This window comes from Sciurus carolinensis (assembly GCF_902686445.1).
Source record: "Sciurus carolinensis chromosome Y unlocalized genomic scaffold, mSciCar1.2 scaffold_425_arrow_ctg1, whole genome shotgun sequence".
In the NCBI taxonomy this organism is placed as follows: domain Eukaryota; kingdom Metazoa; phylum Chordata; class Mammalia; order Rodentia; family Sciuridae; genus Sciurus; species Sciurus carolinensis.
In genome coordinates this window covers 144,676-163,443 of record NW_025920114.1, presented here as the reverse complement: position 1 = coordinate 163,443, position 18,768 = coordinate 144,676, and the positions used below count along the sequence as shown (strand labels likewise).

At 64.5% G+C, this 18,768-nt stretch overlaps 1 protein-coding gene across 1 annotated transcript; it reads left to right on the top strand.

The window, feature by feature from the left end:
• Positions 1-2,363: 2,363 nt before the first annotated feature.
• Positions 2,364-12,347, top strand: LOC124973559 (basic salivary proline-rich protein 1-like). Its single transcript, XM_047537428.1, has 10 exons — positions 2,364-2,433; positions 3,274-3,438; positions 3,538-3,667; positions 4,982-5,043; positions 5,709-5,993; positions 9,071-9,235; positions 9,335-9,464; positions 10,782-10,843; positions 11,509-11,793; positions 11,938-12,347. Exons 1-10 carry the CDS (start codon positions 2,364-2,366, stop codon positions 12,345-12,347), a joined length of 1,764 nt encoding a protein of 587 aa, XP_047393384.1.
• Positions 12,348-18,768: the final 6,421 nt, after the last annotated feature.

The following is an 18,768-nucleotide window of genomic DNA, read 5'->3' as shown; positions in this document are numbered from 1 at the left end:
GCGGGAGGGTGGCAAGCCGTCAGCCAGTCGACGTCACGAGGACGGGCCCCGGGCAGCGGTGCCGGCCACAGGGAACTCCTGGGACAGGAAGGCTGGGGCCGGGGTGGGCGTGGACAGCGACGGCCTGCCTCCTGTCAGGCCCCGGGGACCGCCACCCCGGCACCCGACACGGAGGCAGTCCCAGGGCCAGACCGCTACACCCGAGGAGCCAGGGCTACTCTGAAGCCACAGAAGCGAGGGCCGACGTGGCGTCCCCGGCAGGCCGGAGGGACACGGTCGGTGGACCGAACGGCGGGCGACGCGGACAGGCGCACGGCCCTTGCGCCCACACCCCTCAGGGCCGGTGAAGAGACGCCGCCATTGGGAGGGCTCCTTCCACCCGGGCCACGGGAGGGAACCGGCCGGAGGGTTTGAGCCCCGGACGCCGCCTTACCTGGGTCGCCGCGGACGCTCCTGCTGCGCGCCCCTTGGGCCTTGGCCCTGGTGGCCGACGACCGCTCGCGCCACGCCTGCGCGAACCCACCTGCCGCCTTCCCGGGCCCCGCCCCGAGCCCCACCCCCACCCCCACTCCCACCCCCACCCCAACAGCCCCCAGTTCCTATTCCAGGGAACCACCCCGCTCTTCCCCCGCTAGCAGACCGCTTTCTCCCTCACCTCACACCCATCCAGTCCCTTCCCGAGCGACCCGACCCACAGGAGGGATGGCAGCATGGGGCCCCCACGGCCACAGGACCCCGAAGTCAATGAAGCGGCTGCACTGTGCACGCCGCTCACCTGCAGAAACTTCCAGCCGAGCTCACCCTTGCCACCCGGCCTTCCGACTAGGGCAGTTTCAAGCGCCAGATCGGACAGAGGGGGCATGACCCACGATCTCACGGGGAACCTTGACTTTGGTTTCTGAAGGACAGCAATTGCTCGCCTAGCGGGAGGGAGCCTTGGAGGCTGGCCGTGGGGCGGTGCGGCCTCACAGGAACCTAGGCAACCGTGGCCTGCAGGGAACGGGCACCACCGGCGGTTCCTTGGCGATGGGGTTCCTGTGATATTTTCAAGGAGAGTGGTCGAAATGGGGACGTCTCCGGGGATTCGGAGACAGTTCGAAAGCCACATTCCCGGATGACACACGGGTGGGAGGAGTGACGCTCCGCACACCACAGCAACTTCTGGGGCCTGGTTTCCAACAGGGCACCTCAAACACTGAGGGACGAGACGTCTTGCGTGGGGAAGGGTGGAAGAGGACAATCCTTCCTGGGTGGGTGGTGACGTGCATCCCCAACGTGTGCATTCCTCTTTCCCTGTGTGTGTGTGTGGGGGGGCGGGAGGTCCTAGAGGGGGAGGAGGTGTAAATCAGTAGCACCGGCCATCTCCTCGCACGGCCCCGGTCGGTTAGCTGGCTTTCTCTCCCGCGCTTCCAAACTGACAGTCAACGTCCCGGCCTCCCGAGCAAGAGGAAGGCATCCGCGGCGCAGCTCGGCTGCGCCGGTGACCTGTCAGCCTTCGGGAGGGCACTGGATCCCGCTGTCCCTTCGCCCTGCTCTCTGAAACATTTGGGCCAGCACAGCGTTTGGCGGTCTCGTGCTGCCACCGTGTGGACAAGCGGGAGAATGCGCTTCGAATGCGGAGGCAGGGAAGAAGTCCAGAGGGGTTCTGACCCTCTGCAGGTCTCCCGGGATCCTGGCCCACGTGTCAGATGAAAAGGATGACAAGCTGGGAGCCTCAGAGACTGCCGTGGGTGAGGGCCCTCTCCAGACAGCAGATGGAAAGAATCCTGGAGCAGAGAGCGGGAGGAGACCAGACCCCAGGGGTGCCGGGTGTCATCCCCTGGAGATTTTGAGTCCCCTGGCAGGAGTGGGACGAAGAGCCGGGTGCCGGCGCGCTCTCAGGGAAGCCCTTCAAGCGCTCACCGGGGACGCGGCTCTCGGGGCTTAGCTTGGCCTGTCTCTCCAGAGTCCTGCCTCAAGGCTCACACCCGGCTTGCTGACCGGGTGGGGACACTCCGGTGGCTCGAACATCCACCCCGTCTGCTTGCCCCGCACAAGGTTCCCACACACAGCCCTGCAGTGCCACTGCACAAGGCACATCTCCTGCCCGACGACTGGGGAGGCCGAGGCAGGAAGGCGTCAAGTCGTTGGCAAGCCGCCTTCTCCAAGAGGAGCCCCATCCGTTTTTGCCGCCCACGCCTGAAGGAACCCACCTGCCCCTGTCCCACCCGGACAGCCTGCCTTTGCCATGCCCGCGAACCACACACCCTTTTCCCCCCAGGCACAAAGGCTTCTCCCTCACCCGATAGCCCTCGGCTCCCTTTCCAATCCATGCAAACAAGGGCCTGGACGGCAGCACGGGTCCCTCTGGCACAGGAAGCGGAATGGCGGGCTTCACCGCGCACAGCGGGGCGCCCTGCCCCTGCACAAAGTGCAACTGGAGCACAGCCCTCGGTGCCAAGGCTTCCGACTAGGGCAGCTTCAGTGTGGGGCCGGACCGAGAGGGCAGGCCCCTCGATTCCGGCCTCCGCTGACTTGGACTTGGGAAGGATGGCAACTGGTTGCAGAGAGGGAGCCTGCGGGCCGGATGTGGTGCGGTACTGCTTCCACGGAGCCAAGGCCAAAAGGGCCAGGAGGGAACAGGAACGACCACCAGGTCCAGGCTCATGGGGTGCCTGTCGTGTCGTTTGCTGCAGTGGTTGACATGTGGCCCTCTCCTGGGATGCGGGCCAAGTTCTGAAGCCTGATTGCGGGATAGCACACACCGACGTTAGGAGTGACGTTCCACGCACCACAGGAACCACACGGGCCCGCTTTCTAACAGAGGAGGCAGGAGACCTCTTGCGTGGGGAAGGGTGGACCGGTCCACAAGGTCCGTCCGGGACGGGGGTGTTGCCCTTCCCGGACACGGGGACGCCTCTTCACAACGAAGGGGCACGAGCCAGGAGGCCCGAGTCCCGGGGGACACCCGGCTCTCTCAGAGCATGGCCCCCGTGGGGGAGCTGGGCTTCTCTCCCGGGTCCCCAAACCGACAGTGACGGGGAAGTGGAGCGCATCCTAGGTGCAGCTCAGCTGGGCCTGTGACAGGACAGCCATCAGAGAGCACTGAGGACCCCCCCGTCGCCTTGCACACCACTCTGAAGCTTCGGGGCCAGCTCGCCCTTGGGCGGACTGCCTGGCTCTGCTACCCTGTGGAGGAGAGGAGAAAGGTGCTTTGAAGCGGGCAGGCGGGGAGGAAGTCCAGAGTGGTCCTGTCAGTGTGCAGGGTTGCCGGCATTCTTCACCACTTTTCAGGGACAAAGGAGGACGAGTCGGGAGGTCACAGGAGCTCCCCCGTGGGTGAGGGCAGCGCTTCAGAACCCACGCGCAGGGCATCCCCGAAGAGAGCGCGGGAGGAGAGTGGACCCCAGGAGTGCCGGGTGCCATCCCCTCGAGATGTGGAGTGCCCTGGCCAAAGAGGTATGTGGAGCGCAGGATACAGGAGTGCTCTGAGCGCAGCCCGTGGCCACTTACGTGGGAGCCGGATGTGCGGGGCCTGCTCGGTCCCCTCCTCCCTAGGCCGGCTTCAGGGCTCACGCCCGGAGGGCTGCCCTGGGCGGGTCACAGCGCTCGCTCTCACGTCCACCTTTGGGCTTCTCCTCCCTCCCCCGGTTCCGGCACACTGCCCCCGGGAGACTCCTTGCTCCAGGTACGTCTCCTGCACCAGGCTGGCAAGCTGTCGCTGAGCCCACTTTGCCAAGAGGGGTCCCGCCCAGGAAGTGACTGATGCCTGGGCTAGGGCGTGCAGGGAGAGCAACAGCCTTCCACCAGTCGGCCTGGGGGCAAAGTTCCCACCCACCCACACACACACACACACACCGGCCCCCACACCACCCACCCCCCCGCCGCCCCTGCACCCGAAAAGAAGACAGTCCAAGGACCAGGCCATCAGCCACGAGCACCGAGGGGACCGAGCGCCATTGCCGATCCGAAGAAGAAACGGGACTGGACGCGACCCTGCCCTCCCCGGTAGGCTGGCCAGATGCGGCAGGGCGCTGATGCTCACGGCCCCTCCCCCACAGGGCTCAGGGCCTGGGAAGAGATGCCAGTGGCAGTGCTCCTTTCCCCCTGGCCCAGGGGGGCAAGAAAGTGACAGGGAACCGGCCTGGGATGTGGCCTTGCCTGGCACGCTGAAGAGACTCATGCTGTGCGCTCAGCCTCACCTCTGCACCCCGGGCAGGGCCTAGGCCTTGGTGACCAGGAGGTTGCTGGCGCCACACCCGCGCCAACCCAGCTTCCGCTCTCCTAAGCCCCGCCGCCCTGCCCCAACGGCCCCCATTCACCGTTCCGGGAAACCACCCCAGGGTTCCCCGCTGGCCGAGCGCTCTCTCCCTCACCGGGACACGCCTCAAGTCCCTGTCGGAGCCATCAAACCACCAGGCTGGATGTCAGCATGGGCCCCTCCACACCGTAACCCCGAGTGAAAGTAGCATGTGAGCTTCGGACCCCCTTCCCCTGCAGAGGTTTCAGCTTGAGCGCACCCCTGGGTGCCGAGGCCTCTGACCAGGGCAGAATCAGGTGTGGGGTCCGACTTGGAGGGCGAGCCCGGTCTTTCCCGACCAACGCTGCTTGGGTTGCACAGAGGGAGTCTGTGGGCCTGGATGTGCGTCGGTCCAGCTTCAGAGAGGCGCCTGGTCAGAAATGGCTAGGAGGGAACAGGCACGACCGCTCGTTCCTTGGTGACCGGGGGCCTGTGCCGTTCTTCTGGGGTGCTTGAAAGGTGGACGTCTCCTGCGATTTGGAGACACGTGGAAGGCCTGATATCTGGATGGCACGCAGCTGGAAGGAGTGACGCTCCTCACCCCACAGGGACCGGGCGGGCCCGCTTCCCAAGGCGGCGCCTCAAGCACCCAGGGGGGAGACGGCTGGCCTGCGGAGGGCTGGACCAGGAAACAACGTCACGGGGGGTGGGGGGGGGGCGTGTTGTGCTCCCAGGACTTGTGGCTTCCTCTTTCCCGCGCAGGAACATGAACAAGGGGGGTCCAAACGCGCAGCAGAGGCGGGCTCCCAGCACGACCCCGGTGGGTGAGCTGGGTTTCTCTCCCGTGTCCCCAAACTGACCGTGAACTTCCCGGCCACCCGAGGAAGAGGAAGGCAAGCGCCGTGCAGCGCGGCTGTGCCGGTGACCGGTCAGCCTTCGGGAGGGCACCGGATGCCACCTTTCCGTGGCCCAGCGCTCTGAAACCTTGGGGCCAGCACCCTGTTTGGCGCTCCGGTGCTGCCACCGTGTGGACACGCGGGAGAATGCGCCTCGAAGGGGGAGGCAGGGAAGAGGTCCAGAGGGGCTGGGACATTTTGCAGGGTTTCCCGCCTTCTTTTCCACTTGCGAGAGGAAAAGGAGGGCAGGGCGCGAGATCTCAGGGACGACGGAGGGTTCGGGCGCTCTTCGGACACCAGACTGTCAGAATCCCCGTAGAGAGCGGGGGAGGAGAGCGGACGCCATCGTTTCTGAGCCTCAGCCCCGGGAGAGGGTTGAGAACCCTGGCAGGAGGGCTGTGGAGAGCAGGACCCGGGAGAGCTCCGAGGGATGCCCCTGGACCGCCAGTCTGGGCCACGGGTCTGCGGGCTTGGCCGGGACTGTTCTTCCCCATCCTGCTTCAGGGCTCCACGCCCCCCTGGCTGAGCCGCTCGGGACCGGCCGCTGGCTCCGCGTCCCGCCACCCCACCCCCCACCCCCCACCCTTCCCCAGGCTTCTCCTCCGTCGTCCCCAGGTTCCGCAAAACTGCCCTGAAGTGTCGCGGCTCAAGGGCCGTCTTCTGCCCACCGCTCCGGGGGCTGAGGCGGGAGGGTGGCAAGCCGTCAGCCAGTCGACGTCACGAGGACGGGCCCCGGGCAGCGGTGCCGGCCACAGGGAACTCCTGGGACAGGAAGGCTGGGGCCGGGGTGGGCGTGGACAGCGACGGCCTGCCTCCTGTCAGGCCCCGGGGACCGCCACCCCGGCACCCGACACGGAGGCAGTCCCAGGGCCAGACCGGTACACCCGAGGAGCCAGGGCTACTCTGAAGCCACAGAAGCGAGGGCCGACGTGGCGTCCCCGGCAGGCCGGAGGGACACGGTCGGTGGACCGAACGGCGGGCGACGCGGACAGGCGCACGGCCCTTGCGCCCACACCCCTCAGGGCCGGTGAAGAGACGCCGCCATTGGGAGGGCTCCTTCCACCCGGGCCACGGGAGGGAACCGGCCGGAGGGTTTGAGCCCCGGACGCCGCCTTACCTGGGTCGCCGCGGACGCTCCTGCTGCGCGCCCCTTGGGCCTTGGCCCTGGTGGCCGACGACCGCTCGCGCCACGCCTGCGCGAACCCACCTGCCGCCTTCCCGGGCCCCGCCCCGAGCCCCACCCCCACCCCCACTCCCACCCCCACCCCAACAGCCCCCAGTTCCTATTCCAGGGAACCACCCCGCTCTTCCCCCGCTAGCAGACCGCTTTCTCCCTCACCTCACACCCATCCAGTCCCTTCCCGAGCGACCCGACCCACAGGAGGGATGGCAGCATGGGGCCCCCACGGCCACAGGACCCCGAAGTCAATGAAGCGGCTGCACTGTGCACGCCGCTCACCTGCAGAAACTTCCAGCCGAGCTCACCCTTGCCACCCGGCCTTCCGACTAGGGCAGTTTCAAGCGCCAGATCGGACAGAGGGGGCATGACCCACGATCTCACGGGGAACCTTGACTTTGGTTTCTGAAGGACAGCAATTGCTCGCCTAGCGGGAGGGAGCCTTGGAGGCTGGCCGTGGGGCGGTGCGGCCTCACAGGAACCTAGGCAACCGTGGCCTGCAGGGAACGGGCACCACCGGCGGTTCCTTGGCGATGGGGTTCCTGTGATATTTTCAAGGAGAGTGGTCGAAATGGGGACGTCTCCGGGGATTCGGAGACAGTTCGAAAGCCACATTCCCGGATGACACACGGGTGGGAGGAGTGACGCTCCGCACACCACAGCAACTTCTGGGGCCTGGTTTCCAACAGGGCACCTCAAACACTGAGGGACGAGACGTCTTGCGTGGGGAAGGGTGGAAGAGGACAATCCTTCCTGGGTGGGTGGTGACGTGCATCCCCAACGTGTGCATTCCTCTTTCCCTGTGTGTGTGTGGGGGGGGGCGGGGGTCCTAGAGGGGGAGGAGGTGTAAATCAGTAGCACCGGCCATCTCCTCGCACGGCCCCGGTCGGTTAGCTGGCTTTCTCTCCCGCGCTTCCAAACTGACAGTCAACGTCCCGGCCTCCCGAGCAAGAGGAAGGCATCCGCGGCGCAGCTCGGCTGCGCCGGTGACCTGTCAGCCTTCGGGAGGGCACTGGATCCCGCTGTCCCTTCGCCCTGCTCTCTGAAACATTTGGGCCAGCACAGCGTTTGGCGGTCTCGTGCTGCCACCGTGTGGACAAGCGGGAGAATGCGCTTCGAATGCGGAGGCAGGGAAGAAGTCCAGAGGGGTTCTGACCCTCTGCAGGTCTCCCGGGATCCTGGCCCACGTGTCAGATGAAAAGGATGACAAGCTGGGAGCCTCAGAGACTGCCGTGGGTGAGGGCCCTCTCCAGACAGCAGATGGAAAGAATCCTGGAGCAGAGAGCGGGAGGAGACCAGACCCCAGGGGTGCCGGGTGTCATCCCCTGGAGATTTTGAGTCCCCTGGCAGGAGTGGGCGAAGAGCCGGGTGCCGGCGCGCTCTCAGGGAAGCCCTTCAAGCGCTCACCGGGGACGCGGCTCTCGGGGCTTAGCTTGGCCTGTCTCTCCAGAGTCCTGCCTCAAGGCTCACACCCGGCTTGCTGACCGGGTGGGGACACTCCGGTGGCTCGAACATCCACCCCGTCTGCTTGCCCCGCACAAGGTTCCCACACACAGCCCTGCAGTGCCACTGCACAAGGCACATCTCCTGCCCGACGACTGGGGAGGCCGAGGCAGGAAGGCGTCAAGTCGTTGGCAAGCCGCCTTCTCCAAGAGGAGCCCCATCCGTTTTTGCCGCCCACGCCTGAAGGAACCCACCTGCCCCTGTCCCACCCGGACAGCCTGCCTTTGCCATGCCCGCGAACCACACACCCTTTTCCCCCCAGGCACAAAGGCTTCTCCCTCACCCGATAGCCCTCGGCTCCCTTTCCAATCCATGCAAACAAGGGCCTGGACGGCAGCACGGGTCCCTCTGGCACAGGAAGCGGAATGGCGGGCTTCACCTCACACAGCGGGGCGCCCTGCCCCTGCACAAAGTGCAACTGGAGCACAGCCCTCGGTGCCAAGGCTTCCGACTAGGGCAGCTTCAGTGTGGGGCCGGACCGAGAGGGCAGGCCCCTCGATTCCGGCCTCCGCTGACTTGGACTTGGGAAGGATGGCAACTGGTTGCAGAGAGGGAGCCTGCGGGCCCGGATGTGGTGCGGTCCTGCTTCCACGGAGCCAAGGCCAAAAGGGCCAGGAGGGAACAGGAACGACCGCCAGGTCCAGGCTCATGGGGTGCCTGTCGTGTCGTTTGCTGCAGTGGTTGACATGTGGCCCTCTCCTGGGATGCGGGCAAAGTTCTGAAGCCTGATTGCGGGATAGCACACACCGACGTTAGGAGTGACGTTCCACGCACCACAGGAACCACACGGGCCCGCTTTCTAACAGAGGAGGCAGGAGACCTCTTGCGTGGGGAAGGGTGGACCGGTCCACAAGGTCCGTCCGGGACGGGGGTGTTGCCCTTCCCGGACACGGGGACGCCTCTTCACAACGAAGGGGCACGAGCCAGGAGGCCCGAGTCCCGGGGGACACCCGGCTCTCTCAGAGCATGGCCCCCGTGGGGGAGCTGGGCTTCTCTCCCGGGTCCCCAAACCGACAGTGACGGGGAAGTGGAGCGCATCCTAGGTGCAGCTCAGCTGGGCCTGTGACAGGACAGCCATCAGAGAGCACTGAGGACCCCCCCGTCGCCTTGCACACCACTCTGAAGCTTCGGGGCCAGCTCGCCCTTGGGCGGACTGCCTGGCTCTGCTACCCTGTGGAGGAGAGGAGAAAGGTGCTTTGAACGGGCAGGCGGGGAGGAAGTCCAGAGTGGTCCTGTCAGTGTGCAGGGTTGCCGGCATTCTTCACCACTTTTCAGGGACAAAGGAGGACGAGTCGGGAGGTCACAGGAGCTCCCCCGTGGGTGAGGGCAGCGCTTCAGAACCCACGCGGAGGGCATCCCCGAAGAGAGCGCGGGAGGAGAGTGGACCCCAGGAGTGCCGGGTGCCATCCCCTCGAGATGTGGAGTGCCCTGGCCAAAGAGGTATGTGGAGCGCAGGATACAGGAGTGCTCTGAGCGCAGCCCGTGGCCACTTACGTGGGAGCCGGATGTGCGGGGCCTGCTCGGTCCCCTCCTCCCTAGGCCGGCTTCAGGGCTCACGCCCGGAGGGCTGCCCTGGGCGGGTCACAGCGCTCGCTCTCACGTCCACCTTTGGGCTTCTCCTCCCTCCCCCGGTTCCGGCACACTGCCCCCGGGAGACTCCTTGCTCCAGGTACGTCTCCTGCACCAGGCTGGCAAGCTGTCGCTGAGCCCACTTTGCCAAGAGGGGTCCCGCCCAGGAAGTGACTGATGCCTGGGCTAGGGCGTGCAGGGAGAGCAACAGCCTTCCACCAGTCGGCCTGGGGGCAAAGTTCCCACCCACCCACACACACACACACACACACCGGCCCCCACACCACACCCACCCCCCGCCGCCCCTGCACCCGAAAAGAAGACAGTCCAAGGACCAGGCCATCAGCCACGAGCACCGAGGGGACCGAGCGCCATTGCCGATCCGAAGAAGAAACGGGACTGGACGCGACCCTGCCCTCCCCGGTAGGCTGGCCAGATGCGGCAGGGCGCTGATGCTCACGGCCCCTCCCCCACAGGGCTCAGGGCCTGGGAAGAGATGCCAGTGGCCGTGCTCCTTTCCCCCTGGCCCAGGGGGGCAAGAAAGTGACAGGGAACCGGCCTGGGATGTGGCCTTGCCTGGCACGCTGAAGAGACTCATGCTGTGCGCTCAGCCTCACCTCTGCACCCCGGGCAGGGCCTAGGCCTTGGTGACCAGGAGGTTGCCGGCGCCACACCCGCGCCAACCCAGCTTCCGCTCTCCTAAGCCCCGCCGCCCTGCCCCAACGGCCCCCATTCACCGTTCCGGGAAACCACCCCAGGGTTCCCCGCTGGCCGAGCGCTCTCTCCCTCACCGGGACACGCCTCAAGTCCCTGTCGGAGCCATCAAACCACCAGGCTGGATGTCAGCATGGGCCCCTCCACACCGTAACCCCGAGTGAAAGTAGCATGTGAGCTTCGGACCCCCTTCCCCTGCAGAGGTTTCAGCTTGAGCGCACCCCTGGGTGCCGAGGCCTCTGACCAGGGCAGAATCAGGTGTGGGGTCCGACTTGGAGGGCGAGCCCGGTCTTTCCCGACCAACGCTGCTTGGGTTGCACAGAGGGAGTCTGTGGGCCTGGATGTGCGTCGGTCCAGCTTCAGAGAGGCGCCTGGTCAGAAATGGCTAGGAGGGAACAGGCACGACCGCTCGTTCCTTGGTGACCGGGGGCCTGTGCCGTTCTTCTGGGGTGCTTGAAAGGTGGACGTCTCCTGCGATTTGGAGACACGTGGAAGGCCTGATATCTGGATGGCACGCAGCTGGAAGGAGTGACGCTCCTCACCCCACAGGGACCGGGCGGGCCCGCTTCCCAAGGCGGCGCCTCAAGCACCCAGGGGGGAGACGGCTGGCCTGCGGAGGGCTGGACCAGGAAACAACGTCACGGGGGGTGGGGGGGGGGCGTGTTGTGCTCCCAGGACTTGTGGCTTCCTCTTTCCCGCGCAGGAACATGAACAAGGGGGGTCCAAACGCGCAGCAGAGGCGGGCTCCCAGCACGACCCCGGTGGGTGAGCTGGGTTTCTCTCCCGTGTCCCCAAACTGACCGTGAACTTCCCGGCCACCCGAGGAAGAGGAAGGCAAGCGCCGTGCAGCGCGGCTGTGCCGGTGACCGGTCAGCCTTCGGGAGGGCACCGGATGCCACCTTTCCGTGGCCCAGCGCTCTGAAACCTTGGGGCCAGCACCCTGTTTGGCGCTCCGGTGCTGCCACCGTGTGGACACGCGGGAGAATGCGCCTCGAAGGGGGAGGCAGGGAAGAGGTCCAGAGGGGCTGGGACATTTTGCAGGGTTTCCCGCCTTCTTTTCCACTTGCGAGAGGAAAAGGAGGGCAGGGCGCGAGATCTCAGGGACGACGGAGGGTTCGGGCGCTCTTCGGACACCAGACTGTCAGAATCCCCGTAGAGAGCGGGGGAGGAGAGCGGACGCCATCGTTTCTGAGCCTCAGCCCCGGGAGAGGGTTGAGAACCCTGGCAGGAGGGCTGTGGAGAGCAGGACCCGGGAGAGCTCCGAGGGATGCCCCTGGACCGCCAGTCTGGGCCACGGGTCTGCGGGCTTGGCCGGGACTGTTCTTCCCCATCCTGCTTCAGGGCTCCACGCCCCCCTGGCTGAGCCGCTCGGGACCGGCCGCTGGCTCCGCGTCCCGCCACCCCACCCCCCACCCCCCACCCTTCCCCAGGCTTCTCCTCCGTCGTCCCCAGGTTCCGCAAAACTGCCCTGAAGTGTCGCGGCTCAAGGGCCGTCTTCTGCCCACCGCTCCGGGGGCTGAGGCGGGAGGGTGGCAAGCCGTCAGCCAGTCGACGTCACGAGGACGGGCCCCGGGCAGCGGTGCCGGCCACAGGGAACTCCTGGGACAGGAAGGCTGGGGCCGGGGTGGGCGTGGACAGCGACGGCCTGCCTCCTGTCAGGCCCCGGGGACCGCCACCCCGGCACCCGACACGGAGGCAGTCCCAGGGCCAGACCGGTACACCCGAGGAGCCAGGGCTACTCTGAAGCCACAGAAGCGAGGGCCGACGTGGCGTCCCCGGCAGGCCGGAGGGACACGGTCGGTGGACCGAACGGCGGGCGACGCGGACAGGCGCACGGCCCTTGCGCCCACACCCCTCAGGGCCGGTGAAGAGACGCCGCCATTGGGAGGGCTCCTTCCACCCGGGCCACGGGAGGGAACCGGCCGGAGGGTTTGAGCCCCGGACGCCGCCTTACCTGGGTCGCCGCGGACGCTCCTGCTGCGCGCCCCTTGGGCCTTGGCCCTGGTGGCCGACGACCGCTCGCGCCACGCCTGCGCGAACCCACCTGCCGCCTTCCCGGGCCCCGCCCCGAGCCCCACCCCCACCCCCACTCCCACCCCCACCCCAACAGCCCCCAGTTCCTATTCCAGGGAACCACCCCGCTCTTCCCCCGCTAGCAGACCGCTTTCTCCCTCACCTCACACCCATCCAGTCCCTTCCCGAGCGACCCGACCCACAGGAGGGATGGCAGCATGGGGCCCCCACGGCCACAGGACCCCGAAGTCAATGAAGCGGCTGCACTGTGCACGCCGCTCACCTGCAGAAACTTCCAGCCGAGCTCACCCTTGCCACCCGGCCTTCCGACTAGGGCAGTTTCAAGCGCCAGATCGGACAGAGGGGGCATGACCCACGATCTCACGGGGAACCTTGACTTTGGTTTCTGAAGGACAGCAATTGCTCGCCTAGCGGGAGGGAGCCTTGGAGGCTGGCCGTGGGGCGGTGCGGCCTCACAGGAACCTAGGCAACCGTGGCCTGCAGGGAACGGGCACCACCGGCGGTTCCTTGGCGATGGGGTTCCTGTGATATTTTCAAGGAGAGTGGTCGAAATGGGGACGTCTCCGGGGATTCGGAGACAGTTCGAAAGCCACATTCCCGGATGACACACGGGTGGGAGGAGTGACGCTCCGCACACCACAGCAACTTCTGGGGCCTGGTTTCCAACAGGGCACCTCAAACACTGAGGGACGAGACGTCTTGCGTGGGGAAGGGTGGAAGAGGACAATCCTTCCTGGGTGGGTGGTGACGTGCATCCCCAACGTGTGCATTCCTCTTTCCCTGTGTGTGTGTGGGGGGGGGGCGGGGGTCCTAGAGGGGGAGGAGGTGTAAATCAGTAGCACCGGCCATCTCCTCGCACGGCCCCGGTCGGTTAGCTGGCTTTCTCTCCCGCGCTTCCAAACTGACAGTCAACGTCCCGGCCTCCCGAGCAAGAGGAAGGCATCCGCGGCGCAGCTCGGCTGCGCCGGTGACCTGTCAGCCTTCGGGAGGGCACTGGATCCCGCTGTCCCTTCGCCCTGCTCTCTGAAACATTTGGGCCAGCACAGCGTTTGGCGGTCTCGTGCTGCCACCGTGTGGACAAGCGGGAGAATGCGCTTCGAATGCGGAGGCAGGGAAGAAGTCCAGAGGGGTTCTGACCCTCTGCAGGTCTCCCGGGATCCTGGCCCACGTGTCAGATGAAAAGGATGACAAGCTGGGAGCCTCAGAGACTGCCGTGGGTGAGGGCCCTCTCCAGACAGCAGATGGAAAGAATCCTGGAGCAGAGAGCGGGAGGAGACCAGACCCCAGGGGTGCCGGGTGTCATCCCCTGGAGATTTTGAGTCCCCTGGCAGGAGTGGGCGAAGAGCCGGGTGCCGGCGCGCTCTCAGGGAAGCCCTTCAAGCGCTCACCGGGGACGCGGCTCTCGGGGCTTAGCTTGGCCTGTCTCTCCAGAGTCCTGCCTCAAGGCTCACACCCGGCTTGCTGACCGGGTGGGGACACTCCGGTGGCTCGAACATCCACCCCGTCTGCTTGCCCCGCACAAGGTTCCCACACACAGCCCTGCAGTGCCACTGCACAAGGCACATCTCCTGCCCGACGACTGGGGAGGCCGAGGCAGGAAGGCGTCAAGTCGTTGGCAAGCCGCCTTCTCCAAGAGGAGCCCCATCCGTTTTTGCCGCCCACGCCTGAAGGAACCCACCTGCCCCTGTCCCACCCGGACAGCCTGCCTTTGCAATGCCCGCGAACCACACACCCTTTTCCCCCCAGGCACAAAGGCTTCTCCCTCACCCGATAGCCCTCGGCTCCCTTTCCAATCCATGCAAACAAGGGCCTGGACGGCAGCACGGGTCCCTCTGGCACAGGAAGCGGAATGGCGGGCTTCACCTCACACAGCGGGGCGCCCTGCCCCTGCACAAAGTGCAACTGGAGCACAGCCCTCGGTGCCAAGGCTTCCGACTAGGGCAGCTTCAGTGTGGGGCCGGACCGAGAGGGCAGGCCCCTCGATTCCGGCCTCCGCTGACTTGGACTTGGGAAGGATGGCAACTGGTTGCAGAGAGGGAGCCTGCGGGCCCGGATGTGGTGCGGTCCTGCTTCCACGGAGCCAAGGCCAAAAGGGCCAGGAGGGAACAGGAACGACCGCCAGGTCCAGGCTCATGGGGTGCCTGTCGTGTCGTTTGCTGCAGTGGTTGACATGTGGCCCTCTCCTGGGATGCGGGCAAAGTTCTGAAGCCTGATTGCGGGATAGCACACACCGACGTTAGGAGTGACGTTCCACGCACCACAGGAACCACACGGGCCCGCTTTCTAACAGAGGAGGCAGGAGACCTCTTGCGTGGGGAAGGGTGGACCGGTCCACAAGGTCCGTCCGGGACGGGGGTGTTGCCCTTCCCGGACACGGGGACGCCTCTTCACAACGAAGGGGCACGAGCCAGGAGGCCCGAGTCCCGGGGGACACCCGGCTCTCTCAGAGCATGGCCCCCGTGGGGGAGCTGGGCTTCTCTCCCGGGTCCCCAAACCGACAGTGACGGGGAAGTGGAGCGCATCCTAGGTGCAGCTCAGCTGGGCCTGTGACAGGACAGCCATCAGAGAGCACTGAGGACCCCCCCGTCGCCTTGCACACCACTCTGAAGCTTCGGGGCCAGCTCGCCCTTGGGCGGACTGCCTGGCTCTGCTACCCTGTGGAGGAGAGGAGAAAGGTGCTTTGAACGGGCAGGCGGGGAGGAAGTCCAGAGTGGTCCTGTCAGTGTGCAGGGTTGCCGGCATTCTTCACCACTTTTCAGGGACAAAGGAGGACGAGTCGGGAGGTCACAGGAGCTCCCCCGTGGGTGAGGGCAGCGCTTCAGAACCCACGCGGAGGGCATCCCCGAAGAGAGCGCGGGAGGAGAGTGGACCCCAGGAGTGCCGGGTGCCATCCCCTCGAGATGTGGAGTGCCCTGGCCAAAGAGGTATGTGGAGCGCAGGATACAGGAGTGCTCTGAGCGCAGCCCGTGGCCACTTACGTGGGAGCCGGATGTGCGGGGCCTGCTCGGTCCCCTCCTCCCTAGGCCGGCTTCAGGGCTCACGCCCGGAGGGCTGCCCTGGGCGGGTCACAGCGCTCGCTCTCACGTCCACCTTTGGGCTTCTCCTCCCTCCCCCGGTTCCGGCACACTGCCCCCGGGAGACTCCTTGCTCCAGGTACGTCTCCTGCACCAGGCTGGCAAGCTGTCGCTGAGCCCACTTTGCCAAGAGGGGTCCCGCCCAGGAAGTGACTGATGCCTGGGCTAGGGCGTGCAGGGAGAGCAACAGCCTTCCACCAGTCGGCCTGGGGGCAAAGTTCCCACCCACCCACACACACACACACACACACCGGCCCCCACACCACCCACCCCCCGCCGCCCCTGCACCCGAAAAGAAGACAGTCCAAGGACCAGGCCATCAGCCAGGAGCACCGAGGGGACCGAGCGCCATTGCCGATCCGAAGAAGAAACGGGACTGGACGCGACCCTGCCCTCCCCGGTAGGCTGGCCAGATGCGGCAGGGCGCTGATGCTCACGGCCCCTCCCCCACAGGGCTCAGGGCCTGGGAAGAGATGCCAGTGGCCGTGCTCCTTTCCCCCTGGCCCAGGGGGGCAAGAAAGTGACAGGGAACCGGCCTGGGATGTGGCCTTGCCTGGCACGCTGAAGAGACTCATGCTGTGCGCTCAGCCTCACCTCTGCACCCCGGGCAGGGCCTAGGCCTTGGTGACCAGGAGGTTGCCGGCGCCACACCCGCGCCAACCCAGCTTCCGCTCTCCTAAGCCCCGCCGCCCTGCCCCAACGGCCCCCATTCACCGTTCCGGGAAACCACCCCAGGGTTCCCCGCTGGCCGAGCGCTCTCTCCCTCACCGGGACACGCCTCAAGTCCCTGTCGGAGCCATCAAACCACCAGGCTGGATGTCAGCATGGGCCCCTCCACACCGTAACCCCGAGTGAAAGTAGCATGTGAGCTTCGGACCCCCTTCCCCTGCAGAGGTTTCAGCTTGAGCGCACCCCTGGGTGCCGAGGCCTCTGACCAGGGCAGAATCAGGTGTGGGGTCCGACTTGGAGGGCGAGCCCGGTCTTTCCCGACCAACGCTGCTTGGGTTGCACAGAGGGAGTCTGTGGGCCTGGATGTGCGTCGGTCCAGCTTCAGAGAGGCGCCTGGTCAGAAATGGCTAGGAGGGAACAGGCACGACCGCTCGTTCCTTGGTGACCGGGGGCCTGTGCCGTTCTTCTGGGGTGCTTGAAAGGTGGACGTCTCCTGCGATTTGGAGACACGTGGAAGGCCTGATATCTGGATGGCACGCAGCTGGAAGGAGTGACGCTCCTCACCCCACAGGGACCGGGCGGGCCCGCTTCCCAAGGCGGCGCCTCAAGCACCCAGGGGGGAGACGGCTGGCCTGCGGAGGGCTGGACCAGGAAACAACGTCACGGGGGGTGGGGGGGGGCGTGTTGTGCTCCCAGGACTTGTGGCTTCCTCTTTCCCGCGCAGGAACATGAACAAGGGGGGTCCAAACGCGCAGCAGAGGCGGGCTCCCAGCACGACCCCGGTGGGTGAGCTGGGTTTCTCTCCCGTGTCCCCAAACTGACCGTGAACTTCCCGGCCACCCGAGGAAGAGGAAGGCAAGCGCCGTGCAGCGCGGCTGTGCCGGTGACCGGTCAGCCTTCGGGAGGGCACCGGATGCCACCTTTCCGTGGCCCAGCGCTCTGAAACCTTGGGGCCAGCACCCTGTTTGGCGCTCCGGTGCTGCCACCGTGTGGACACGCGGGAGAATGCGCCTCGAAGGGGGAGGCAGGGAAGAGGTCCAGAGGGGCTGGGACATTTTGCAGGGTTTCCCGCCTTCTTTTCCACTTGCGAGAGGAAAAGGAGGGCAGGGCGCGAGATCTCAGGGACGACGGAGGGTTCGGGCGCTCTTCGGACACCAGACTGTCAGAATCCCCGTGGAGTGCTCGGGAGGAAGGCGGACCCCTTGAATGCCAAGTGTCAACCCTTTGAATCGTTCATTGTTTTTGCAGGAGGCTTGTAAAGGGGCAGGTACTGGAGTGCTCTCAGTCAAGCCCTTTGATCGCTGATCTGGATCTTGCTTTTCATATTTGTTTCCTGTCTTTTCTCTTACCTGATAGAATTATCTGTTTCTGAATCCCTGATGTTGTACTTGTCTCTTCTTGTCCTACTTCTACTTTTTTCCATAAACTCCCTTTGCCTGTTTTAATTTTTCCTTCTCTTTTTATTATTCCATCTCTTCTCAATCTTTCTTTGTCTTTCGTGTGTGATTTTTCTCTAACTTTATTAACATTTGCACTAATTGTTCATTGTTAAAAGTATTTTCAATTCTATATAATCAAGATACTTATATAGGATATCTCTCAGCCTACCCGCCCCACACCCTGTGACCCATTTTGGAGATAGAACCCAGGGCCTTGTACATGTTCGGCAAGTGCTCTGTCTCTACGCTGCACTCCTATCCCTTTGGATTTTTGTTTTTTGTTTGTTTGTTTGTTTGTTTGTTTGTGTTTTGGAGACAGAGTCTTGCATGGACTTGGTTATGTGTCTTGACTCAGCTCCCCATGTAGCTGGTAGCACATACCACTGTGCCTGGCTCAGCCTCCATCTTAACGCCCTCATTATGAACTGCCTCGGTAGCTTTAGAACCACAGAAGCAGTCTTATGACTGCTTAAGTGGCCCAAGAGAGACTCGCAGGAGTCTCCTTTGGTCCTCACACTTGCTTGCTCTCTAGCCCCCAAAAACTCCACACTATGGCCCTGCTGCCTCCTCAATCTCCCCTTTCCGTCTCTTCATTCCCTTGGTCATACCCTTCGTTCAGACCTTTACCACCTCTCCTTTACATTTCCAACCTACCTGTGATCAGCCTATGCCTCCAGCACGTCCCTGCCAGGCCAATGTGCAAAAGAGAGCCCCACAGTAAGAGCCAGTTCAGTTCCTGTCACTCCCCAGCCTCTAGCCTGACTGACTTGTACCCTCATGTGCTGGTGATGTGGCAGGGCCCCTAGGACTCCCTTACTAGCCTGGCCCTGCCCTGCATCCCAGTCACCATGTCTACACCTGGGGTGAGAGAGTGACTCTCTCCTCCCCTCCTTTGCAGTGCTGTTTCTCTTCTGGATACCTTTCCACCCACTTGGGTCCCCTCGCCACTTCCCTGACCAATGGTTTATCTTTTTTGCCATGTTTAGATGTCTCTCCTCCTCACAATGCTTTCTGAACTATTGAGGCTGCCAGGGCCCCTTTAGCAGCTTCTGTTTTCCTACACGGTGGCCCTCTATCGAGCAAGCTCAAGTTCTGATCCCTGTGGCCTGCTTTTTCCAAGGGAACCAGGGACTGTTTCAGCACATTATTTCTGTCTCCCAAGGATGGCGCATAGTAGATTTTCAAGAAACATTGTTTATTCCCTGTTTGATCACCGGCAGCACTTGGGACATTCAGGGTCAGATAACCCTTTGTTGTAGGGACTGTCCTCTATACTCTAAGATGACTAATAGCATCCCTAGTCTCTGCCAATCAGATGACAGAAGCGTCCCTCTGATAAAAAAAAAAAAATCATTAAAGTCTCCAGACATCACCAAATGTCCCCTGGTGAGTCATATCTGGGACTGTCTAAGAATACCTGCCTTGAGATATCAGGGAAGGAATGAGGAATCCTGCTGAGATTGATTCCGTCTGT